General features: G+C 47.1%; 1 protein-coding gene across 1 annotated transcript in view; it reads left to right on the top strand.

Moving 5' to 3' along the window:
* The window catches only part of CFAP61 (cilia and flagella associated protein 61), a 91,982-nt gene that overhangs the window by 59,999 nt on the left and 11,538 nt on the right, over positions 1 to 20,445 (top strand). Inside the window, exons 21-24 of the mRNA XM_058834905.1 lie at positions 4,485 to 4,786; positions 7,869 to 8,196; positions 8,423 to 8,514; positions 10,080 to 10,285. Of these exons, the coding sequence (XP_058690888.1) occupies positions 4,485 to 4,786; positions 7,869 to 8,196; positions 8,423 to 8,514; positions 10,080 to 10,285 (928 nt within the window). The remainder of the gene's footprint in view (positions 1 to 4,484; positions 4,787 to 7,868; positions 8,197 to 8,422; positions 8,515 to 10,079; positions 10,286 to 20,445) is intronic.

The raw sequence follows: 20,445 nt of genomic DNA, 5'->3' as shown, positions 1-20,445 counted from the left end.
CAGAATTTTAATTTTCCTTGAGAAATGTAGGGCTCTCATCTGATCTTATCCATCTCTAAATGCCAGTGTCTAATGCAGGAACTGAGCTTCTCTCTGAGGGGGCTGTGCTGCCCAAGGGTGAAGGGTCTCAGCCCAGCCTTGCCCTGCAGTCAGAATGGAGCTTTGCCTCAGGGAAGCCCTCCTCATCCTCCTTTTCCAGCCACAGCCACGGCATCCTCTTCAATCCTCATACATTTCACTCCCTGCAAATTGAAAACGTGTAAATGTAGCATGAGGTGTCAGCACCTGCACACCACATCCTGGCCTGCACTGTCAGCACCTGGCTTTAATAAAAATGAGTATAGCAAAGCTGGCCTTTACCTACCCACGGCTTCTGCTGGGCTCTTCTTGCATTACACCCTGCTGCAGTGGGGAAAAAACAATCAGGTGTACACCTGTCTTCTCCTCTGGCACTGTCCTGAGGCCAGTGCAGCTGCAGGCACAAGCTGTGGGACAGGTTCTTCTGGCTTAGGAAGTCTGCTCAGTGATGGACACACTGCAGCATTCCTGGATGCTATATGATATTTATGGAAGTAGGAAGATCTCTTGCTTCTTTTGTGTTCAAGTTGATAGATTTGCAGGTAAAATGGTTCTGTCCCTTGGGTCATTGCTGTGAACAGCAAAAACATGTATTCTGTCACTGACATGCAGCGTACTCATGGGGCAAATCTTTTCTCTGGCAGCTATGAAGAGAGATGTTTCTTTGGCAGCTACAAGTAGCCAAACTGATGGGGACGAATAAAATAACCTTGTAGTCAAAGGGGAATAGTAGAACATCTGTTAACGTTTTTATCATTAATATTCTTGGGAGCTGGGGCTGTGTTCATGCTCAATTTGGTATTGCCCTGCATCTCATGCAGCAAAACATGGTCCAGTGAGATTAGTTTAGCCCATGAAATAAAACAGTTCAGGGCACAGGGGATGCTGTCACTTGTGGCGAGGCAGAAATGCCACTCTAGATAAACATGCGAGTTGTTGGCAGCACTGCCCAGGTGAGGAACATGAAAACACTGGGAAGGTGCTTTTGAGGCATCCTGTGCTGCCAGGTCAGATCTGAAACACAGAAGCTGATGTGGACACGGGGCTGGGGCAGCTGAGTGTGGCATGGCTGTGGGGTGTGTGGTGTGCACAGAGCCTGCAGGGCTGGGCTCTGCCCTGGGGTGAGGGTCCTTAGCCCCAGAGAGGAGCTCCCTGTGCCAGCTGCACCTGGGCTGCTCAAAGCCTGAGTGGATCACACAGCAGACAAATGCTTGCTGTTCCAAAAGGGGGCACAGGGAATGGGGAGGAGAAGGAGCAAGTCTCAGTCCTGCTCAGAGGAATGTTGATGTGTTTTATATGAAACCATCCTGAGATAAAACACAGAGCTGCACTGCTGCCTCCCAGCTCTGCCTCTCTTATTGCCAGGAGGACTTTAGCCCTTAGACTGGAGAGTCCTGTTATGCTCACACAGAGCAGACCCTGTCCCCTCCGCGTGTTCCTGCTTAGCTCTGACTGTGCCATTTGAAGTGGCACCAGATCAGGAGGAGAATGAGCAGGGCCCTGCCCTGCAGCTCTGCAGTGCCAGGCAGGAGGGGTGGGTCAGGTCTGAGCTCCCTTTGCCCAGGGTAGGAGGCTGGAGCTGGATTCAGGAGTGGTTTCTGTGCTGGTGCTGATGCTCTGCAGAAGGAGCAGCAGTTCCTACATGCTGCTGTCACAGCAGCTGCTTGGATGGATGGATGATGGATGGATGGATGGATGGATGGATGGATGGATGGATGGATGGATGGATGGATGGATGGATGGATGGATGATGGATGGATGATGGATGATGGATGGATGATGGATGATGGATGGATGATGGATGGATGATGGATGGATGATGGATGGATGATGGATGGATGGATGATGGATGGATTGATGGATGATGGATGGATGATGGATGGATGGATGATGGATGGATGATGGATGGATGATGGATGGATGATGGATGGATGGATGGATGATGGATGATGGATGATGGATGATGGATGATGGATGATGGATGGATGATGGATGGATGGATGATGGATGATGGATGGATGATGGATGGATGATGGATGGATGGATGATGGATGGATGATGGATGGATGATGGATGATGGATGGACGGATGGATGGATGGATGATGGATGGATGGATGGATGATGGATGGATGATGGATGGATGGATGATGGATGGATGGATGATGGATGGATGGATGGATGATGGATAGATGGTGGATGGATGGATGATGGATGATGGATGGATGATGGATGATGGATGATGGATGATGGATGGATGGATGATGGATGGATGATGGATGATGGATGATGGATGGATGGATGATGGATGATGGATGGATGATGGATGATGGATGGATGATGGATGGATGATGGATGGATGGATGATGGATGGATGGATGATGGATGGATGATGGATGGATGATGGATGGATGGATGGATGGATGATGGATGGATGGATGATGGATGATGGATGGATGGATGATGGATGGATGGATGATGGATGGATGATGGATGGATGGATGGATGATGGATGATGGATGGATGGATGATGGATGGATGATGGATGGATGATGGATGATGGATGGATGATGGATGGATGATGGATGGATGATGGATGATGGATGATGGATGGATGGATGATGGATTGATGATGGATGGATGGATGATGGATGGATGATGGATGATGGATGGATGGATGATGGATGGATGATGGATGGATGATGGATGATGGATGGACGGATGGATGGATGGATGATGGATGGATGGATGGATGATGGATGGATGATGGATGGATGGATGATGGATGGATGGATGATGGATGGATGGATGGATGATGGATAGATGGTGGATGGATGGATGATGGATGATGGATGGATGATGGATGATGGATGATGGATGATGGATGGATGGATGATGGATGGATGATGGATGATGGATGATGGATGGATGGATGATGGATGATGGATGATGGATGGATGATGGATGGATGATGGATGGATGGATGGATGATGGATGGATGGATGATGGATGGATGATGGATGGATGATGGATGGATGGATGGATGGATGATGGATGGATGGATGATGGATGATGGATGGATGGATGATGGATGGATGGATGATGGATGGATGATGGATGGATGGATGATGGATGGATGGATGATGGATGGATGATGGATGGATGATGGATGATGGATGGATGATGGATGGATGATGGATGGATGATGGATGATGGATGATGGATGGATGGATGATGGATGGATGATGGATGGATGGATGATGGATGGATGATGGATGATGGATGGATGGATGGATGATGGATGATGGATGGATGGATGGATGGATGGATGATGGATGGATGATGGATGGATGATGGATGGATGGATGGATGATGGATTGATGATGGATGGATGATGGATGGATGGATGGATGATGGATGATGGATGGATTGATGGATGATGGATGGATGATGGATGGACGGATGGACGGATGGATGATGGATGGATGATGGATGGATGATGGATGGATGATGGATGATGGATGGGTGATGGATGGGTGATGGATGGATGATGGATGATGGATGGGTGATGGATGGATGGATGGATGGACGGATGGACGGATGGATGATGGATGGATGATGGATGGATGATTGATGGATGATGGATGGATGGATGATGGATGATGGATGATGGTTTGATGGATGATGGATGGATGATGGATGATGGATGATGGATGGATGGGTGGATGGATGGATGGATGGATGGATGGATGATGGATGGATGCCTGCAGCTCGCTGAGCTCCCAGCAGTGGGCAGGGATGGAACTGGCTCTGGGCTGGGCATTGTGCCATGTGCAGCTGCCTTCAGAGTGGTGCTGAGCTCTCCCCACCAGCAGGGACAGGTCCCTCTGCAGGGCCATCCCCATTCTCTGGAGATCAGGCTCTGGCAGAAGGGAGCGGTGGCACTGGTGACCTGCGTGTGGCACAAGGGCTTGTTTTTCTATGCCTTGGCCTTTCTGTGCTTTGTGGGGGTTTTCTGCATGATGTATTGAATTTGATTCTGTTCGCTCCCCACTCCATCCGTCCTTTGAATGAGCAAAATTAGGGAGAGAGGGGAGAACAAAATAAAAATGGTGATTTCTTTATTTATTTCCCCTAGAGGCTTTTCAATCAAAATAATTTCAGATTATGGGGTCGGGATGAATATCATACTTCTGTGTTAAGTACTTGCCTACTTTGTGGGATGTTTTGTACAGATTCTTCACTAAATTATCTTAGCTGCTGTTGCTAGGTAACATTGTTTGCTTCATAGCATCAGAGAAATTAGAGGGTCAAAGAGAGCAATTCCATGTTATTATCATCTGAGTTATACTAATAAGGTTTTCATTGTGTGTCTTAGAAATCTTTCCCCCCTTTTTTTTCCTCTTAGGGAACGTCATTGTGTATGGGAATACAATTGACATTTACACCACGGTAGAAACCCTCTTATCCCTTGGGATTGATGGCTCCTGCATCCATCTCGTGCGGGCTCCGCTCAGCTCTGCCGGTCCGTGCCTCGGGGACGCCGCCCTGGAGCGTGTGGTGGGGGATGCCCTGGCACAGGCTGGGGTGGCCGTGTACCCTGAGAGTGTCCTGGCAGAGTGGGGCCAGGATGAGCACGGCCACATCGCCTGGGCTGCCTTCAAACCGCTCGAGAGCGCAGCCGCAGAGCCGCTGTGCCTGCCCTGCTCGGTGAGTGCCCCTTCCAATGGCCCTCAGCACAAAACATCAATTTACCTGCTCCCTCACACACTGATCTGCTTCCTCACGGCCTCTCTGAGACTGAACATCCCTCAGTCTCAACAACTGGTTTTTAAAAAATCCAAATAAACCTATTGTTAATGCCCTGACTGATTTGGATTAAAATGTATTTAAGTCACCTGACACACAAGTAATTGTTCACTGCCGAGTGACAAATACTCTTAATTCATTTCTGAAGTAATTCCAGAAATACTTTTCTTATTTAAATGTGCAATTACTCCTGTCTATAGTTATGTGCATTTGATTGTCATAGTAGAAGCCAAAAACACTGGGATAGTTTGTAACTTAATGAAAATATATTTTAAGCAGGTTCCTTTCCCTCTACATCAATGATTGCAGTTTTTTTCACTTCCAGTACCAATATCTCATGGAAGCTGTCATGTCAGAGGTGTGGCTCTGCTCTGAGACTGGGGGCAGGTTCTAGCCTTCCCTAAGGGTCAGCATAGTTGTGTTTCCCTTTACTGGGATAATCCATAGGAGTGAGTCACTTCCAGACCTGCATCCCTAGGGAGCCACCAAGCCCCCCTGTACTCCTGCTGTGCTGCCCTGCTCTGTGCAGCTGCTGGGGTTAACTGTGGAGAGGGTGAGCCCTGTGCTGCTCCCAGAGAGCTCCCCAGGTGTGGGCTCCCTGCAGCCCTGTCCTTTTTCACACAGGGATGGTTAAACCCTTCATCATCGGGTGAAGACCTCACACAGCACTTTTATCTGTAGCAGTCTCCTGACTCCCTATCAGTAGTGATAGTAGTGATGTTCATCCTGCTCTCCCCTTGTATGCAGCTTTATAAGTTCTCTCCTTTTTCCTTGTCATCACTCTATTTTCATCCTTCCAAAAAGATCTCAATATGATTCTTGTTTTTGCAACTTGGTATCCACTGACCAGCTCCCCTTCAGCCCCCTGTCTTTTCCCCACCACTGTGTCTGTGAGGCCTGCACTGTTCCTTCAGATGCCCCTTGCCTTGGGGTTTCTTTCTCCTGCTCATTCTGCCCCATGCTCATCCTTCCTCCATCCACAGTCCTTCCCTGTGGAGGTCTCTCTTTCACAGCCTCTAAGATGAAAGACTGCAATTACTTGTGATGTCAAGGGCTTTGTGTTCTCCAAACCCAGTTCAGCTGCCGTGCAAGGCTCCTGTATCTGCCTCCAGAATCAGACTCAGAGGAGCAGAGGGCTCTGGAGAGCAGCTCCACCAGGAAGGCAGCTGCACTCACGAGAGACCAGGCTCTGCAGGAATCGTCTCTGCAGCAGCTCTGGGATTTCAGCCAGTATCAACTGTTGATTGGCAGTTCTTGGGGACTTAATTTGTTGAGTCCTGCAGGATAAAAACAACAGGAGAAAATCTCTTCTTTCCCTAAAGCAGCAGCAGCCTCCCTCCTCCCTCCCTCCTGCCTGGGCTGACAGATGGCTCCCGCCTGGAGGTTGCAGCCCTCCCCTCCCCTCCTGTGACACTGTCCTGCCTGTCAGCCGGCGGGATGTGGGGCTGTGTGGTCCTCTTGCCCTCGTGGCCAGAGCTTCCTGGATGTTTGGATCTCTGAGATGATCAAAATTCCCTTAGCTGTGCATAGCTCATCAGTTTATCTACGAACAAGCCCAGGGGCTCTGGCTCCTCAACTGCCGCATCCCTGCTTGCGCCAGCGTTGCTGAAATGTCCAGCTCCCTGCGCCTCTCCTTTCAGCTACTGGAGTATCTGACACCTGCCCTTGGTCCCCAGGAAAGCTCTCAGCTGGGTAACCCCTTTACCCCCATCACAGGTTTGTCCTGAGCTGGTGCTAAGGGAAGGACAGATCACAGATGCTGCTTTGGCCTAACAATTTAGTCTTGGGCTGTTGAGGATGAAGGCAGCAAGGGAAGATGTGCTCCTCTGAGACCCTTGCACCCTCTCCTCTGCCCGTAAAGGAATATTTCTTGCTGAAGGGGCAGCAACTTATTGTCTGATGGTTTTAAAAACTGAGGACACTGATGGTGGGGAAAGCTGTGTGAGGGCTCTGGGGCTTCACAAACCCTTGGAGCAATGAGATTCAGTCTTCACCTGGGCCCTTGGCCGACTGTGGTCTTGTTCAAAACATCTCTGGACCTTGTCATTGTTATTCCTTCCACCCTTCCATGTCCAGTGGGCACTCTTGTCTTACCCTCCTTTGGGGACCGTGTTCTGCCAGCTCTTGCTTTATCCTTGGCCAGAGGAAGCTTCGAGGACGCTGCTCATGGTTGTTGCTTCCCCCACGTCTGCTGGCTGCTCCCAGCTCTGCCTGCCTTGCAGTGCTGCTCCTGCTGCCCCAGCTTCTGCTTCCCTGTGCCTCAGGAGAAGGACTGTGCCCGTGCCATGAAAGGACAAAAGAAGAGAATTATTGCTTGATTTTCTCTTTGGGACTTAAAACAGGAATTTATGGATTATGGGTCCTTGGCCTTTGCAGCTTCCACTGACTGAAATTCCATTGCTATAGCTGGAATGAGGATGACATTTCATCATTAAACAAATTTAATTTCTGATCTTTCCATTTCATTGACTGTCCCTGTGCCAGTTAGCCAAAGTAACTCATTTTGTGAGTAAACAGGCTCAACAGTTGGGAAAACACTTGTAATGCACAATTATCTTGCTAAATTCCAACTACATTGTGATTTTCTGTTCCTTGGAGTTTCATGTTGGCTTGAACATTTGAAAGAAAACAAACTTCACAAGAGGTTTAGGTCTATGTTCCATGCTTGGACTAACACAGAAAATAAGCACAGACATTCAGGCTGTTTGATGTGGCAAATGTTGGAGTTTTTATAATATCTAATAACCAGGACCAGCTGAGTCTAGTTTAGTAATTCCCCATTCTGCTGTCTTAGTTTTAACTTTGGTAGCTGTAAATGCTGGATCAGAAGGATCTCTCTGCTGTGACAGTGTTGCTAAAATCACACTGTGTTTCACATTCTTGTTTTTTAAAATAACATTCAGAATAAAGTCTGGGTTTTGATATATGGAATCAGCCAGTAATTAATATACAGTTACCTTCTCTTATTTACATCTCTTTTTAGGCATTTTTTAGCTTTGCCTACAGGACACTGGATTATGAAACCTTTAAGGCCATCAGTGATGCTTGCCTTGTTTTTGATGGAAGACTTGTGATTGATGCCAAATTCCACACCAATGATGCCAGCATCAGGGCAGCAGGTCCTCTGACAAAGTTCTCCAGGAGATACTTTAGGGATGATGTGACACACAGCAACTTCAACTCCAAGGAGATTGGCTTTGAGCTTGCTGCTTCCATGCTGAGTCTCTTTGATCCAACCCCTCAGCCCAGTTGTGAGGCACCAGAAGGCTCAGACAGACTCATCCCCGTATACAGAAGGTGTAAAGTTCAAGGTATGTCCAGCTGGATTTCTGCCACACTTCCATCCCCTCTCAGGTACAGGTTGTTCTGCTGTAGTACAGGCAGGTCCCTCTTGCCTCAGGTGCCATCTCATGGTGGTACAGCATTCAAAACTCCTTATGTACTGGAAAAAGACGATGACAGAAGGAAGACAAATAAATAACATTATTTTCTTCATTGTTAATGATTTCATAAATCTCATATTTTCATTGATGGCAGGTGGTGTTCTTCCTGGAGGTTATCACTACTTGCATATTTCCAAGCCTGGAATCCCTATGCCCTTGGATGTAGAACATGACCCGTGTGATCATGTAAGTTAAATAATGGTACTTTTCTTGTTTCATCCCCCCTGTTTGTTTGAAAAGATGTTCCTGTTTAGGACAGCTGGGCCTGGAGGGACCATGCACACCAGGTACAGCTGGAGAGAGCACCAGGAGCAGTCACGGAGCTAACTGCACCTCTTGGCTGTTCCTTTCCACACTCCTGGTACTTGGCTTTCTCCAAAGACACCTGGTTTCCATGCAGAGGACACAGGACAGTGTTAGCAGGATTTCAGCTTTCAGTCTTTGTGATGAGCCTCTTTGCTGCCCCAGGTGTGGTGCTGCAGGGGCATGCAGACGATGGGGGTCTGGCAGGGAAATTCAGCTGGTTTCTACAGGAGCAGGAAGTACTGTGGAAGAGATGCTCTGTGCTGCTAGAAAACAGCAAGTGTGAGAGTTGTCCTGGAACAGGGCATGGGGAAGCACTCCCCATACTGGGCTACGTGGGAGATTGTCCCAGGATACAAATGTGAAGGTGTTTCTCTCACTGGAGAGCCTGACTCGAGGCAAGAAAAGGACTAGATTAATGTCTTTTAAAGCCAGAGAGGACTTTCCACCTAGGCCAGATCCTCTTTCACACAGATTGTACCTTCTTCCTTGGGAATTTCTGCATCAAGCCCACTTTTGCAGTTGATTTAAAGAGCAGCTTTTAAAACGCCACTTCAGTGTTGATTTTAAAACCTGAACAGCAATGAAACAAATGGGTTTTTAAAAAAGAAAAGGGTTTAGGGAGAAGAATCAAAGCATGGCTCACCTTGCTTTTCAGATCCAGGATGATCCATCTAAAGCAGCATGTAGTGGAGAGCAGAAAAGACTATCAGAGAGAGGAATTGGTTTTGTTACTCCAAATTGCTAGAATAGGATTAGAATTCTTTTGCTGCCACTCTGATTACCTGCTGATTACCTGAAAAGGGACCATATTTTTAAAGCCACTCCAGAAACTTCATATAAATCCTAAAAGAATTTTCTAAGGAAGAAGAGAAGCTAGTGAAAGGTACTGGCTTAGATGTGGAAATACTAAAGGTTCCTGTAGCTTAGCAACAGGTTGTAGAAATGTATAAAACTGTGACAGGAATACAGCTAGAAAAAATAGCTTCAAGCTATCTGATCATCTCACAGTAATGTGAGGTTTGAAGCAAATTTTTACATTTTTGTCTAAGTGATTGATTTCAGTATCTGAAGCTAAACGCTGCAGTTTGAGCATGAACATGCAATCTTGGTGCTCTTTTATTGACATGAGACGTGATCGCCGTGTGTGTGCTCCGTGTCATACAGGAGGCTGAACAGAGTTCAACTGAGTCACCCATCAGAGCTGTCCAGTGTTGTTTGGGATGCCCCAGGGCTCTCTCCTGCCTCCAGCTGCTGTTCCTGGAGGTCACAGGTCCCCGTGGATCCGGTGTCACGCTCCCCAGGTGTCTGCAGTGGGGCAGGAGGCACAGTCTGTGTCCCAGGCTCAGCGGTGTGCCCCATGGCCCTCGGCTGGAGCAGTGAGAGCTCCGGGTGTGTGCCAGGTCAGCACCTCCATCCCCCAGCTTTGCTGCTGTTCTCTGTTCCAGGGCGTGGAGATGGTGACCGGGGAGGCTGCTGACGGGAATTACTTCAGGGTGCACTTGAGCAGGTACAGGATGGTGGACAGCATCACCTGCTTTGCCAAGGAACCCTTCCCTGTCTCCAACTACCTGTGCTTGTACGGCCAGCACGAGCGCCTGCTCAATGACCTGTGCTACCGCTGGAGGGCTGGGCAGCTCTCAGACCTCTACAGGTGAGAGGAGCTCGTCCTCGTGCACAAAATCTACCTTCTGCCACAAGTTAAAGTTTGCCTTATTATGCTTTGTCTTTTGGCTGTTTTCCCGTGGAACAAAGAGGTAGAAAAACAGAATTTAAAATATTTTCCATTACTTAGCAAAATTCTTGGTAAAAATGCAAGTCCTGGAGACCTTCCTGGAAAGAGCTGTGTGTTTGAGATTTACTTAGAGGAGGAGCAGTGTTTTATTTGACTATCTTTTATCTGAATGAGCATTTCAGTGTCTTTGTCACTTTTGTTTAGAATATTCAGTAGGTTAATCATTAAGCTGAACAATCCTTTATTACTGAAGACTCGTGTTCAAAAGTTGCTTTTTAAAAGTATTTTTGTTGCTTTGAATCAAGTTTTTAAGCCAAAGGTTTGTAGGGAGATTTTAAATAACTCATGGTGATAGTCATGCTCAACAACTTGCCTACTTTGATCTGATGAGAGAGACTGAAGGGGGCTTGGTTAGTCCTAGTCATGTGCCATCTCCTCTGAGAGAATGCTTCATTGCTTTTGATTTTCATTTAAAGAAATCTCACACGAATGGTGTGTTGGAACATAAACTGTCACAGATGGAGGAGTGAAGTGCTGCTTTACATCAGCTGGGTAGAGACAGAAAGCCAGGCTCAGGAACAAATGATCAGTTTTTATTGTGATACAAAGCTGACAGTGGTGTCTGAAACATTTCCAGCTTTGATTTTGTTCTGTTTAGAAGTGATTAGAAGAAAGGCACAAATGGTAGCCAATTTTTCAGATTAAACATCATTTAGGTAACAGTTTGTAAAAGTTTGTTGTGAAGGGTGTGCTATGGTCCAGAAGATGCTTGTGAATTATTGCTGCCAAAGGGCTTGATTACCATTTCTAGCAAATGTTGGGGCTGTTTTGCAAGAGAGGAATGGGGCACAGCAGAAGTGAAGTTCACCTGAACAGCCCTCTGCCAGTGAGTGTTCCGGAGGGTGACACAAGTGCAGGGGAGATGGGCTGAGACAGAAGGTGATTCCATCTCCTTGTCACAGCTCAGGGTGATCAGACATCTGGAGCTCTGGAAGAACTCCCTAGGCAGGTTGTGGCCAGGTGCCATCAGTCCTTTCCTGGGGCATTACAGGTTGTGAGCTCACCTTTTCTGTGAACCACACTGAGCTGTGGTCAGGGCACCTTGCTGAATGCACCAGCAAGTTTCACACCAGTCGCAGCATCTGGAGGAATAAATCATCCTGCTTTGGGATTTCAGCCTGCAGCACAGATAGCAGTATTTTCCTGACCTTGACCAAAGGATCACTGGTGCTGCACGGAGGGACACCACCTATCAGGGCCTCATCACATCCCTTCAGCTCTCCTTAATTAGGGATGATGAACCAATTTTGGACTTGTCTTTTACAGCCTTTAGACAGTGATGTTGTTTGGGACCTTTTGCCTCATTATTTTATCTTACCTCTCATTAGACTGTGGCAGAATTCCTGAATTACAGTTGCCAGGTTTTTCTTATCTGGTTGTTTTATTGCCTCCAGTCGTTTTCAGTCTTCTTTCTACCTTATCTTTAGATAGGTTTGTTCCTTCTCTCCTTGCTCTTTGGTCATATGAATGAAATCCCATATGTTGCTCTGCAGCAGTGAACATATGCTGCTCTTTAATCCACTTTCACACACACACAGAGCTTGGTGCTCCTGTTACACATGTCCATCCTGTGAGGAGGGAGCATTCTCCAGCAGGTGTAACAGGTAAACTGCCTGGCATCCCCATGGAGCAGTCCTGGAACACAGCAAGCTGGCACAGGAATTTGCTGCTTTCAGGAGGACGTGGAGCAGCAGAGGAAGGCTGGCAGTGTAATGTATTCTCATCATATATCACATCTACATCCCCACAGCACAGTGTCACATAAAATGCACACACATGTGTGCAGGGTGCAATAGACACTGTTAAAAGCAAGCCATGAGAAGACTGTTAGAAAACCATTACACTGAAAAATGGTTCAGCATCTCTTGTGAGTTGTCCCGAGACTTCTATGTAGAGAAAAAGTGGTTGGCTTTTGGTGCAGAATAGGAAAATGCATTCACTGATTCCTGTGTGTGTGGTAAAAGAACAACTGTTTTGGGCCTTGTTTGTGTGGTCTGTAAGGATCCCACATGAGTACAAACCTGATGTTAGGACTGAGTTCCTCTCTTTGACTTTCAAAACCTTCTTTTTAAACTAGTATGTTACGCTTGCATCCACGTCTACTGGTAAGATGTGAAGTGCCCTTAGTGAAAAGAAAATATAGACTGTGAAAATGTGGTGTGCTAGTTAAGCTTGTAAACTTGATAGTTTGAAACATCTGTTCCCCTCCTCTCTTCTTTATGCCTCTCTTTTGGGAAGAGCCTTCCTGCGAGGAAAGAAAGTGCAGTGTTTTAATCTTTTGGTCTGCATTTAGATTTCCCAGCGTGGCATCTCGTTCCAGGAATGGACACAGTGGAACAGCTGTCACCTGGGAGCTAATTTATTTCTGTGTAGCATGCAAATTATCTTTTAAATAATTAGAGACTTCACCTAGCAGTGAATTTCCTCACTGATTTGTGTTCAGTGTAAGAGCTGAAAGTTAACCCCATGGTACCGGATTTCCTGGCCAGAATGTGCCAGAGCCATTCTCAAATTAGCTTTAACAACAGGCCCCCGAGATCCAGCAAACTTGACAAAGTCACCCCTTCCTGTCGTGTGCCTGGAGCCACAGCTAATGGGAATAACGAGAGAAACAACATTTCCTTTTGTCTGGAGAAAAGTTCCATTGATTTGGGTATGAGTTCAGTGGGGTTAAGAGCTGCAGGACTTGACCCACAAGCAAAGGAAGCTTTGCTGCTCTGCCCCAGTAGCTGGCTGTTGGAGGAGGTGGAGCAGTGGGCACACATTGCCCCCTCTCCCTGTCACCCCGTGCCATGCAGGGTGCTCTCCCTGCCCCTGGGCCTGCAGCCAGTGCCTTCCTGAGCACAGGGGCCTGACACTGCAGTTCTTCTGTGCCAGGCCAGGAAAACACGTAGGAGCCAAAGACTCGGCACCTGTGAGTTGAAAGGCATTACTCACTGGATTTGGAATCCACTTCAGGAAGGAGTTTCTGCAATTTTTATTCATTTCCCATCAGGCTGCATCTCAAAAAGTCAACTAGAATTTGAGTCCCCAAGAGCAAGGCTCTTTCTTGTGGAGAGTCTTCTCCTGAAGGAAAAAGGAAGCAAATTCCAGTGGTGTGCCCTGAAGGGATGTACAGCCCGTGCTGTGTGCCATGCTCCTGCCCCCCTCGCTTGCTGAAAGGCCTTCAGATTATTTCCATTATTATTGCCCTAGCAGCAGATAAAAGAGAGGGGTGGGGAGAAAGGTCTGAAGCTTTTTCTCTTTCCTTTTTAAGTTTATAGATTTACTGGTCATGAGTCCTCCACACTGCTTCACAGAGGAGGAATGCAAGCAGCTAGTGACCCCCTTTTGTGTCCTCCTGCGCTGATGGCAGCTGCAAGGCAGTTGCCAAGTTATGGAACATCTCCTCTGAGCACTGGAATCTCCCTCTGCTGCATCTTAAGTACAAACCAGATAATTAGAGGGGTCTCCTGGTACTTGGCAACCAAACGAATGCTCACTGGCATCATGCCTTTAATATGAGGTGGAAGTGCTTGATGTAAGCTTCATTTGGCATTAATGAAAATCAAATCTAACATAAATGCATAAAAATCTGACCCACTAGTTTCTAAAATACTTAAGGAGCCCATTTTGCAAATGAGGTGTGAGAGGCTTTTACTTGTGCTTTTGTAATTGTGTATTAATGAGCTCAGTGTGAGCCAGGGGCTGCAGAAGTCGCTGCTTGTGTCTCAGTCGTGGGGCAGTGGCAGCACGGGCAGGGGCGCGGGGTCAGGCCTGGGGAGCAGTGCACAAAGGCAGGGCACGTTTTAATGAGCGAGGAGCAGACAAACCTCACAGGCACTGGCATCCAGGCACTGTTATTTGTCATTTTTTGTTTCAAAAGCTTTGTTTCCAGCATTTTAAGGACAATTTGCTTGCTCTGCAAGGGGTCTTGGGCACCATGAGTGGGGAGAAGCCCCCAGAAGACGTGACCAGAGCTTTTGGGCAGGGAGTTGGGAGAGTGGGTTTTATGGCAGCGCTTGTGCGTGGGTTTAGGTGAATTATAGTCACAAAGGGATGTTTTTCCCAGTGCCAGAATGCAGGTAGGATTCAGTGTTGACTGGGGAAGGGAATAGGCAATCCAGGCATGGATTCTCAGCACACGTGCCTGTGTGCTGCTGTCCAGGAGCTGGGCACCCTGAAGAGAATGACACCAAGTGCCCACAGAGCACGAGGCTGCCAAACATGCAGCAGGAATATGTGAAAGGACTCAGGCTCCCTTTCCTGACAGGCTTTGGAAATTCTGCCCAGACACTGTAAACATGGATAACAGCGCCGGATGTTTCCTTGGCTGCTCTCTTCAAACCCTTTTATTTTCACATTGTGTTTTCATATTGGCTGTACAAGCTAAATGCTCGAAAGCACTTTGAGCTGCATGAACAACATTCACTTATTTTGAAGTAACCATTTAGGATTTTCCACTGAAGTTCAATTCCCACATCCTGGTGCTGTTAACATTAGGCTGAAGGTGATGTGTTAAGCAGTGTCGTTCAGTGAGACTGTTAAGCAGAAACACCACACTGGACTGTTTATTGACTCAACGCTAATAAAGCTCACAATGTAACAGATGCATTAAGGAAAAGAAGAACATTTTGTGTTTTCAGCATTACTGTTAAAAGGTAGAGAGAACTTCATTACCTACAGGCTGGATAATCAGTGATTATTTAAACATGAAATGTATGCTACATAGAAAAGCTGGTTTTAACCCAGGCCTTGTGAAATGAGGAGTGGTTGTTTGTTAAGAGGAGCACTAGAATGCCCTGCTGCTGGCTGGAATCTGCTGGATCCCACACCATTAGCACACTGGGATTACATGTGAGGGATTCCACCTTAGGCTGTTTTTCATCAGGCAGACGGTGAGATGTTTTTTCTGCAGAGTTAAAAAAGACCAGAAAGGAACTGTAGCAGGTTGTGAGCACGACTGAGAGGGACTAGTGCTGCTCTGTACGTTCTGCAGCCTAATTAGTGGGAAATGTGTGCTTTTCCTGAAGAGAGAGACAGGGTAAGGGAAGAGGAAGATGTTGAAGGGATATCAAAGCACTAACGGCTTTTTCTCTCCAGAATTAGCTGTGTGCCGCTAACCCCGCGCTGCACTGCTACAGCTGCACTTCCAGAGCAAATCGATACAAATGGCTGGAGATTTCCAGATATTAATGTAGTTTTAAAGGAGCAGCTAACTCACCAATGAACAGACATGTTACTAAGAAACCCCACGTTCAAATTAGTAAGTTAAAGCTTGTCGGCTGAGCACTGCCACATTAATTTGCAGCTGAACCTCGCTGATTCGTATTAGTTCTTATGCAAACCATTATGAATGGCTGAACTCTGAATCCATAAACAATTGCAGAAAAGCAATCATACCCCTGCACACAACCTGTTTGATGATTTTGTGCCTCGGGTTTAATTTCCTTTAAATTGTTTTCCATAATGCATTATGTGTGAAATGGTACTATGTGAAAAAAATGCAGGAAGCCAGATTTCAGGGTGAGCCACAAAGTGCTCATAGAGAGAGCACAGACAGCAGTGCTTCTGTGGCAGCTTTAAAGAGAGCAGAGGTTAGAAAGTTCAGAGAGCAGTTCAGTGAGAGTCAGTAGAACACAACTGCTGTGATCTACTGAGGTGTCTAAACCTCACCAAATGCCAGTGCTGAAATCACAGAGTCTCTCCTGAGGACACTTAGGAGAACAGGAAAGGGCTGCATTATCTCAAAACCAGCATCTGCTTTCTGAAGGTGCCTCTGGGTACAGTGCTGTAACATTTCCAGGATATTAAAACTGCAGCAAGCAGAGCTGATTTATCAGTGGTGATGGATCACTGGTGTGTTGGAAGGGAGGATGCTGGTGAGTGCTGCAGTGTCACCCCCTGCCATCGGCAGGTCCCTGCAGCAGCCCCGGGGGCCAGCAGGAGCAGCAGCACCCTCAAGGAGGCCTGGAGTCTAGTGGCCATTTTTACAGAACAAGAATTGTAAAGCAGTTGTCCTTTGCTCTGGTTTGCCATTGCAGCTGTGTTCAAAAGGGGATTGTAAACCACGGGGTTTAAACCAGTCATCTTCCAAAGACAAGACATTGCAGGTTCTGTGAGAAGAGGTAAAAGAGCACAGGCTTCCTGTCCAGGGTTTGCTTCTCAAAAGGGACAAAAGAAATGTCAGCTTGTGAATTTGTGAGCACTGTTGTGACTTTGTGAACTGTTTAGTGGATTCGCTCAGAGATTGGTTGTCTATAAGGCTGTTTTATTTCACTTCACTTCACTAATTACCAGGTCAGAGCAGTATCAGAGTCCTGGATCGCTGAATTTAACAGAAGATATTCAAACACCTGGACAAGCAGGTGTTCAGGGAGCAGAGCTGCAGAGCAAGGACATAAAGACCCTTCTTGCTGTTGGTTCACATTTGCTGTTCAGCAGTTGTAGGTGAATGTCAAGAAATTGCAGGTCAGGGAATATGTTATGTCCTTTGTGCTGAAGAACAATGCTGTCAGGTGGTGCTCCAGGGGATTTTACACAAACTGGTCTTGCTTTTTACCTATGTAAACAAGCTATCTTTTGAAATTATCGGTCAGATGAACGCAGGAAATGCTCATTTATTTATATTGTCTTCAAATTAACATACTATTATTCCTGGTCCGGCTCTCCAAGGTATATCAGGAAATATTTTGTATCTTTTGCTGGTATTACCATATCTTCATAATTAAGAGTCTTAAAGACATGCATATATTGTTCTCAAAACAACACATTTTGAATTTTCCTGGCAAGATGGGATGTTCCATCTTGTGTGCTTGTGTCAGAGAAAAGACTTTTGTTCATCTGCAAGCTGTGGTGGGGGAGTATTATCAGGATGGCCTGAAAATTAAAATTGCATTGCATCCTGTCCCTCCACAATACTTTACTCTTCCCACTCTTGAGAAGTGGAAGTCCCTGTGTAGGCACTCCTGGCATAATTGTGTTCCACTTGAGCCCGTGTCAGCTGAATGGCTTCCATCTCCTCTCTGCCTGTTGTGCTGGGGTGATTCCTGGGATGTGTGAGCAGCAGCCTTTCTCTGCCTGGCTGGGCTCTCAGCACTGGAGCTTTGGCCATCGTGTGCCAAAGGCTCCGCTGAGACTCGGCTTCCAGAGTCCACCAGAGCCATCCACACGTGCTGGAGAAAGACTTTGTATGTCTTGAGGTCTGAGGATTTGAGAAGGGACAGAGTGGCTTCCAGATGCAGCTGGTACATCCTGGAGAATTTTCCATTTCAAGCATTACATTTCTTCTTAGAAAAGAAATTTCAACCTAGGAAAGTGAACATCTATCTTAAAAATTCCCCACATTGTACAAAGCTCAGGAAGCTCCAGAGAGGAGAGGAGATCCTCCACTCCTCACAGATTACCAGGAGCTTAGGTTGATCAGTGACTGTGCCTGTATTGTGTGCTAAAAGCCACGGTGCTTGTACTAAAAGCTGCTCTGTGTGCTCACAGTGCTGGTGCTGAGGACACAGCCAGCACCAGAGGGCCTCCGGGCTTAGTGGCACCGAGGGCACGGCACCGGTGACTCGTGCATGGCTTTGGGAAGAAACAAAGGGGATTTCAGGAGATCTGTGTCCAGGATTGCTTAGAGATGTCAACTGAGAGCTGCAGACTCGACCCACATCATAAGCTGAGTTTCTGAACTTCCCCTGAGCATGTGTGTGTTGGTGGGAGAACAGGGCTAGGAGGGATGTGAGGAGTCAAAGCAGTGTAAGAACAGCCACAGCCACATCATCCTCCCAACCTGTGCTCACTGCCAGTCTGCAGAGGGATTTTTCAAAGGCACCATCACGGGGTGCCACCTGCCCTTTGAGCAGTGGAAAATCCTCTCCTGATCCCAGGCTCCTTGCAGCGAGAAGGCAGCAGAGCAGCAGCACAGCTCAGGGATCACAGCTGATCCCTGGAACTGACCCTGGGCCAGAGGAGCACAGGGCACTGGGCATGGACAAACTCCCCTGAAGGCAGGAGATGTACCACACAGCTGAAATTACTCATCTCTTTTTTTATCTTTATAACTTGCTTTTTGTTTTGTCCTTGTACAAAACAAGGGGGTTATTGTGAAGGTTTTTCATTAGGTTTTTAGATTTTCTGGCTTCACACCTTGCTGCCAGTGCTATAGCCCGTGCCACCAGACCTGACTCAGATGGCAGCTCAGTGTTGGGTCCTTGCTGCCAGGACATAGAACCATATTCCACAGGGACAGGGGCTTTTTATCCCAACGTGGTGCACAGGCAATGGAGGGTAACTCTAGGCAGCTCTCAGATGGACAGCCATGTGCATGCTCCATTTTTGCTTGCTAGCAGTGCCCAACTCTGTCCATTTTATTTTTATTTCTTGCAAAAGGAAGGATTCTGTGCCTTCTGTACAGGACACCACTATTTGCTTCCTCCTTGCCTCTCATCTAATGTAGGCTACACCTCACAAGTGAGGCAGAACAGACTTGAAATGTTGTTTGTCAGTGAAAGGTGAGACCAGCTCCTTAGCAGTGTGAAGGATGTTGTTCATTGTCTCCTGCAGGAGCCCATTCCATCCCAGCCAGCCTTCCCACGGTGGCTGCCACTGCCATGAAGGCTGTTCCAGCAGGGATCCCCGCTAGGAAGTGACCAAGTTTGCACACCCCTTCTGCTGCTGGCAGACACTGTCATCTTGTACATATTTAGCCTGATCGCTCTGGCAGGTTATGAAAGACTAAATGGTGCAAACACATGTGGCAGATGCCGTCCTCGTGATGGCAGAGGAGCGCTGAGCCCCTGTTGGGAGCGTGCCAGCTCTGTCTCGTACACTGAAGAGCTTTATACTTTGAAGCCTTCCACGGCTTGCCCTGAGGGACTGCTGCTGAAGTGGTAATAAAATTCAGAATGAGCCTCAGAAAGTCAACTTGTTGGTTTCAAATGGGGTTTTTCATTATTAAGCTTCCCTTTAGCAGCCATATGTAGAGCTGCTCTGTCAAAAATACCGTGTTCCCCCGGAGAAAGGTGATTTGAACTGAAAAGATAAATGGAAGCACAGAGCCAGCAAAGAAAGTGAATTGCTTGTGTGAGCTGAATCTCCAAATGGCCCTTGGTGTTCTTCAGGTGAAGGGAAGTGAAGGAAGTCTGGGAGTAAATGTTGGTTACTAGGAGCTCCTTCTGGCAGTCTGTCTAGAAAATATGGGCAAGGCATTCTCTGCTCCCAAAACCAGGCATTTTATTGGCATTAAAGATTCCAAACTGGGTGGCACATTTCAGGTTTTGAGCTCCAAATCTGTGGATATGGACAGGAACAGTAAAGTTGTGGTTATAGATGGAGCTGGTGACAATAACAGGAATATGTAGTGCCCCTGAAACATTTATAAAGAGCGTTAAGTGCAACACCTTGGTGAGGCAGGTGAGCCCCTTAACTGAGGTAAGGCAGTTGGGAAGGCTGCACCTCAGATGAGAGAGGAAATCATCTGCTCAGGGTTGTAGTCAAAATTAAGACGCCAGCTTGAAGACAAAACATTTGGCCAGTGGAACACAGCTTTTACCAGAGCATATCAGGAAAGACAGAGTCCTTAATTACCTTAATGTATTCTTGTATAACACTTCCTTTTCTCTCTCTTTGCTGTTTATTATCAACAGTGAGTTAAAGGTTTGTGTTGGGTGGGGTTTTTCTTCTGAAATTGAAGGGGTTTAAAATATTATGGGACATTGTGTTTTTCTCCAGCTCTCTGCACACCGTTGGGGTGTGCAGTTACTGAAACAAGGATCCTTAAAGCTGAGCTCATCCTTTCTAACCGGCATATCTGAATGAGCAGGCAAGCGTCAGTCCCAGAAACTCCTGGGCTGGGCACTTGCTACAGCAAGGATGTGGTGCTTGGAATGGTGTCCATAAATACTGATACTGTGAAAAGGTGTGTGGGAGAGAGCCCTGCTGTGCTGGAGACAGCCCCAGCCAGCCTGGCATGCACAGGGGAACGGGGTGCCGAGGCAGAGAGGGGCCAAGCACAGGGACATCCAGCCGGGTGCACAGAGCATTTA

Source organism: Poecile atricapillus, chromosome 3, assembly GCF_030490865.1.
Source record: "Poecile atricapillus isolate bPoeAtr1 chromosome 3, bPoeAtr1.hap1, whole genome shotgun sequence".
Taxonomy (NCBI): domain Eukaryota; kingdom Metazoa; phylum Chordata; class Aves; order Passeriformes; family Paridae; genus Poecile; species Poecile atricapillus.
This window is presented reverse-complemented; position numbering and strand designations above follow the sequence as displayed.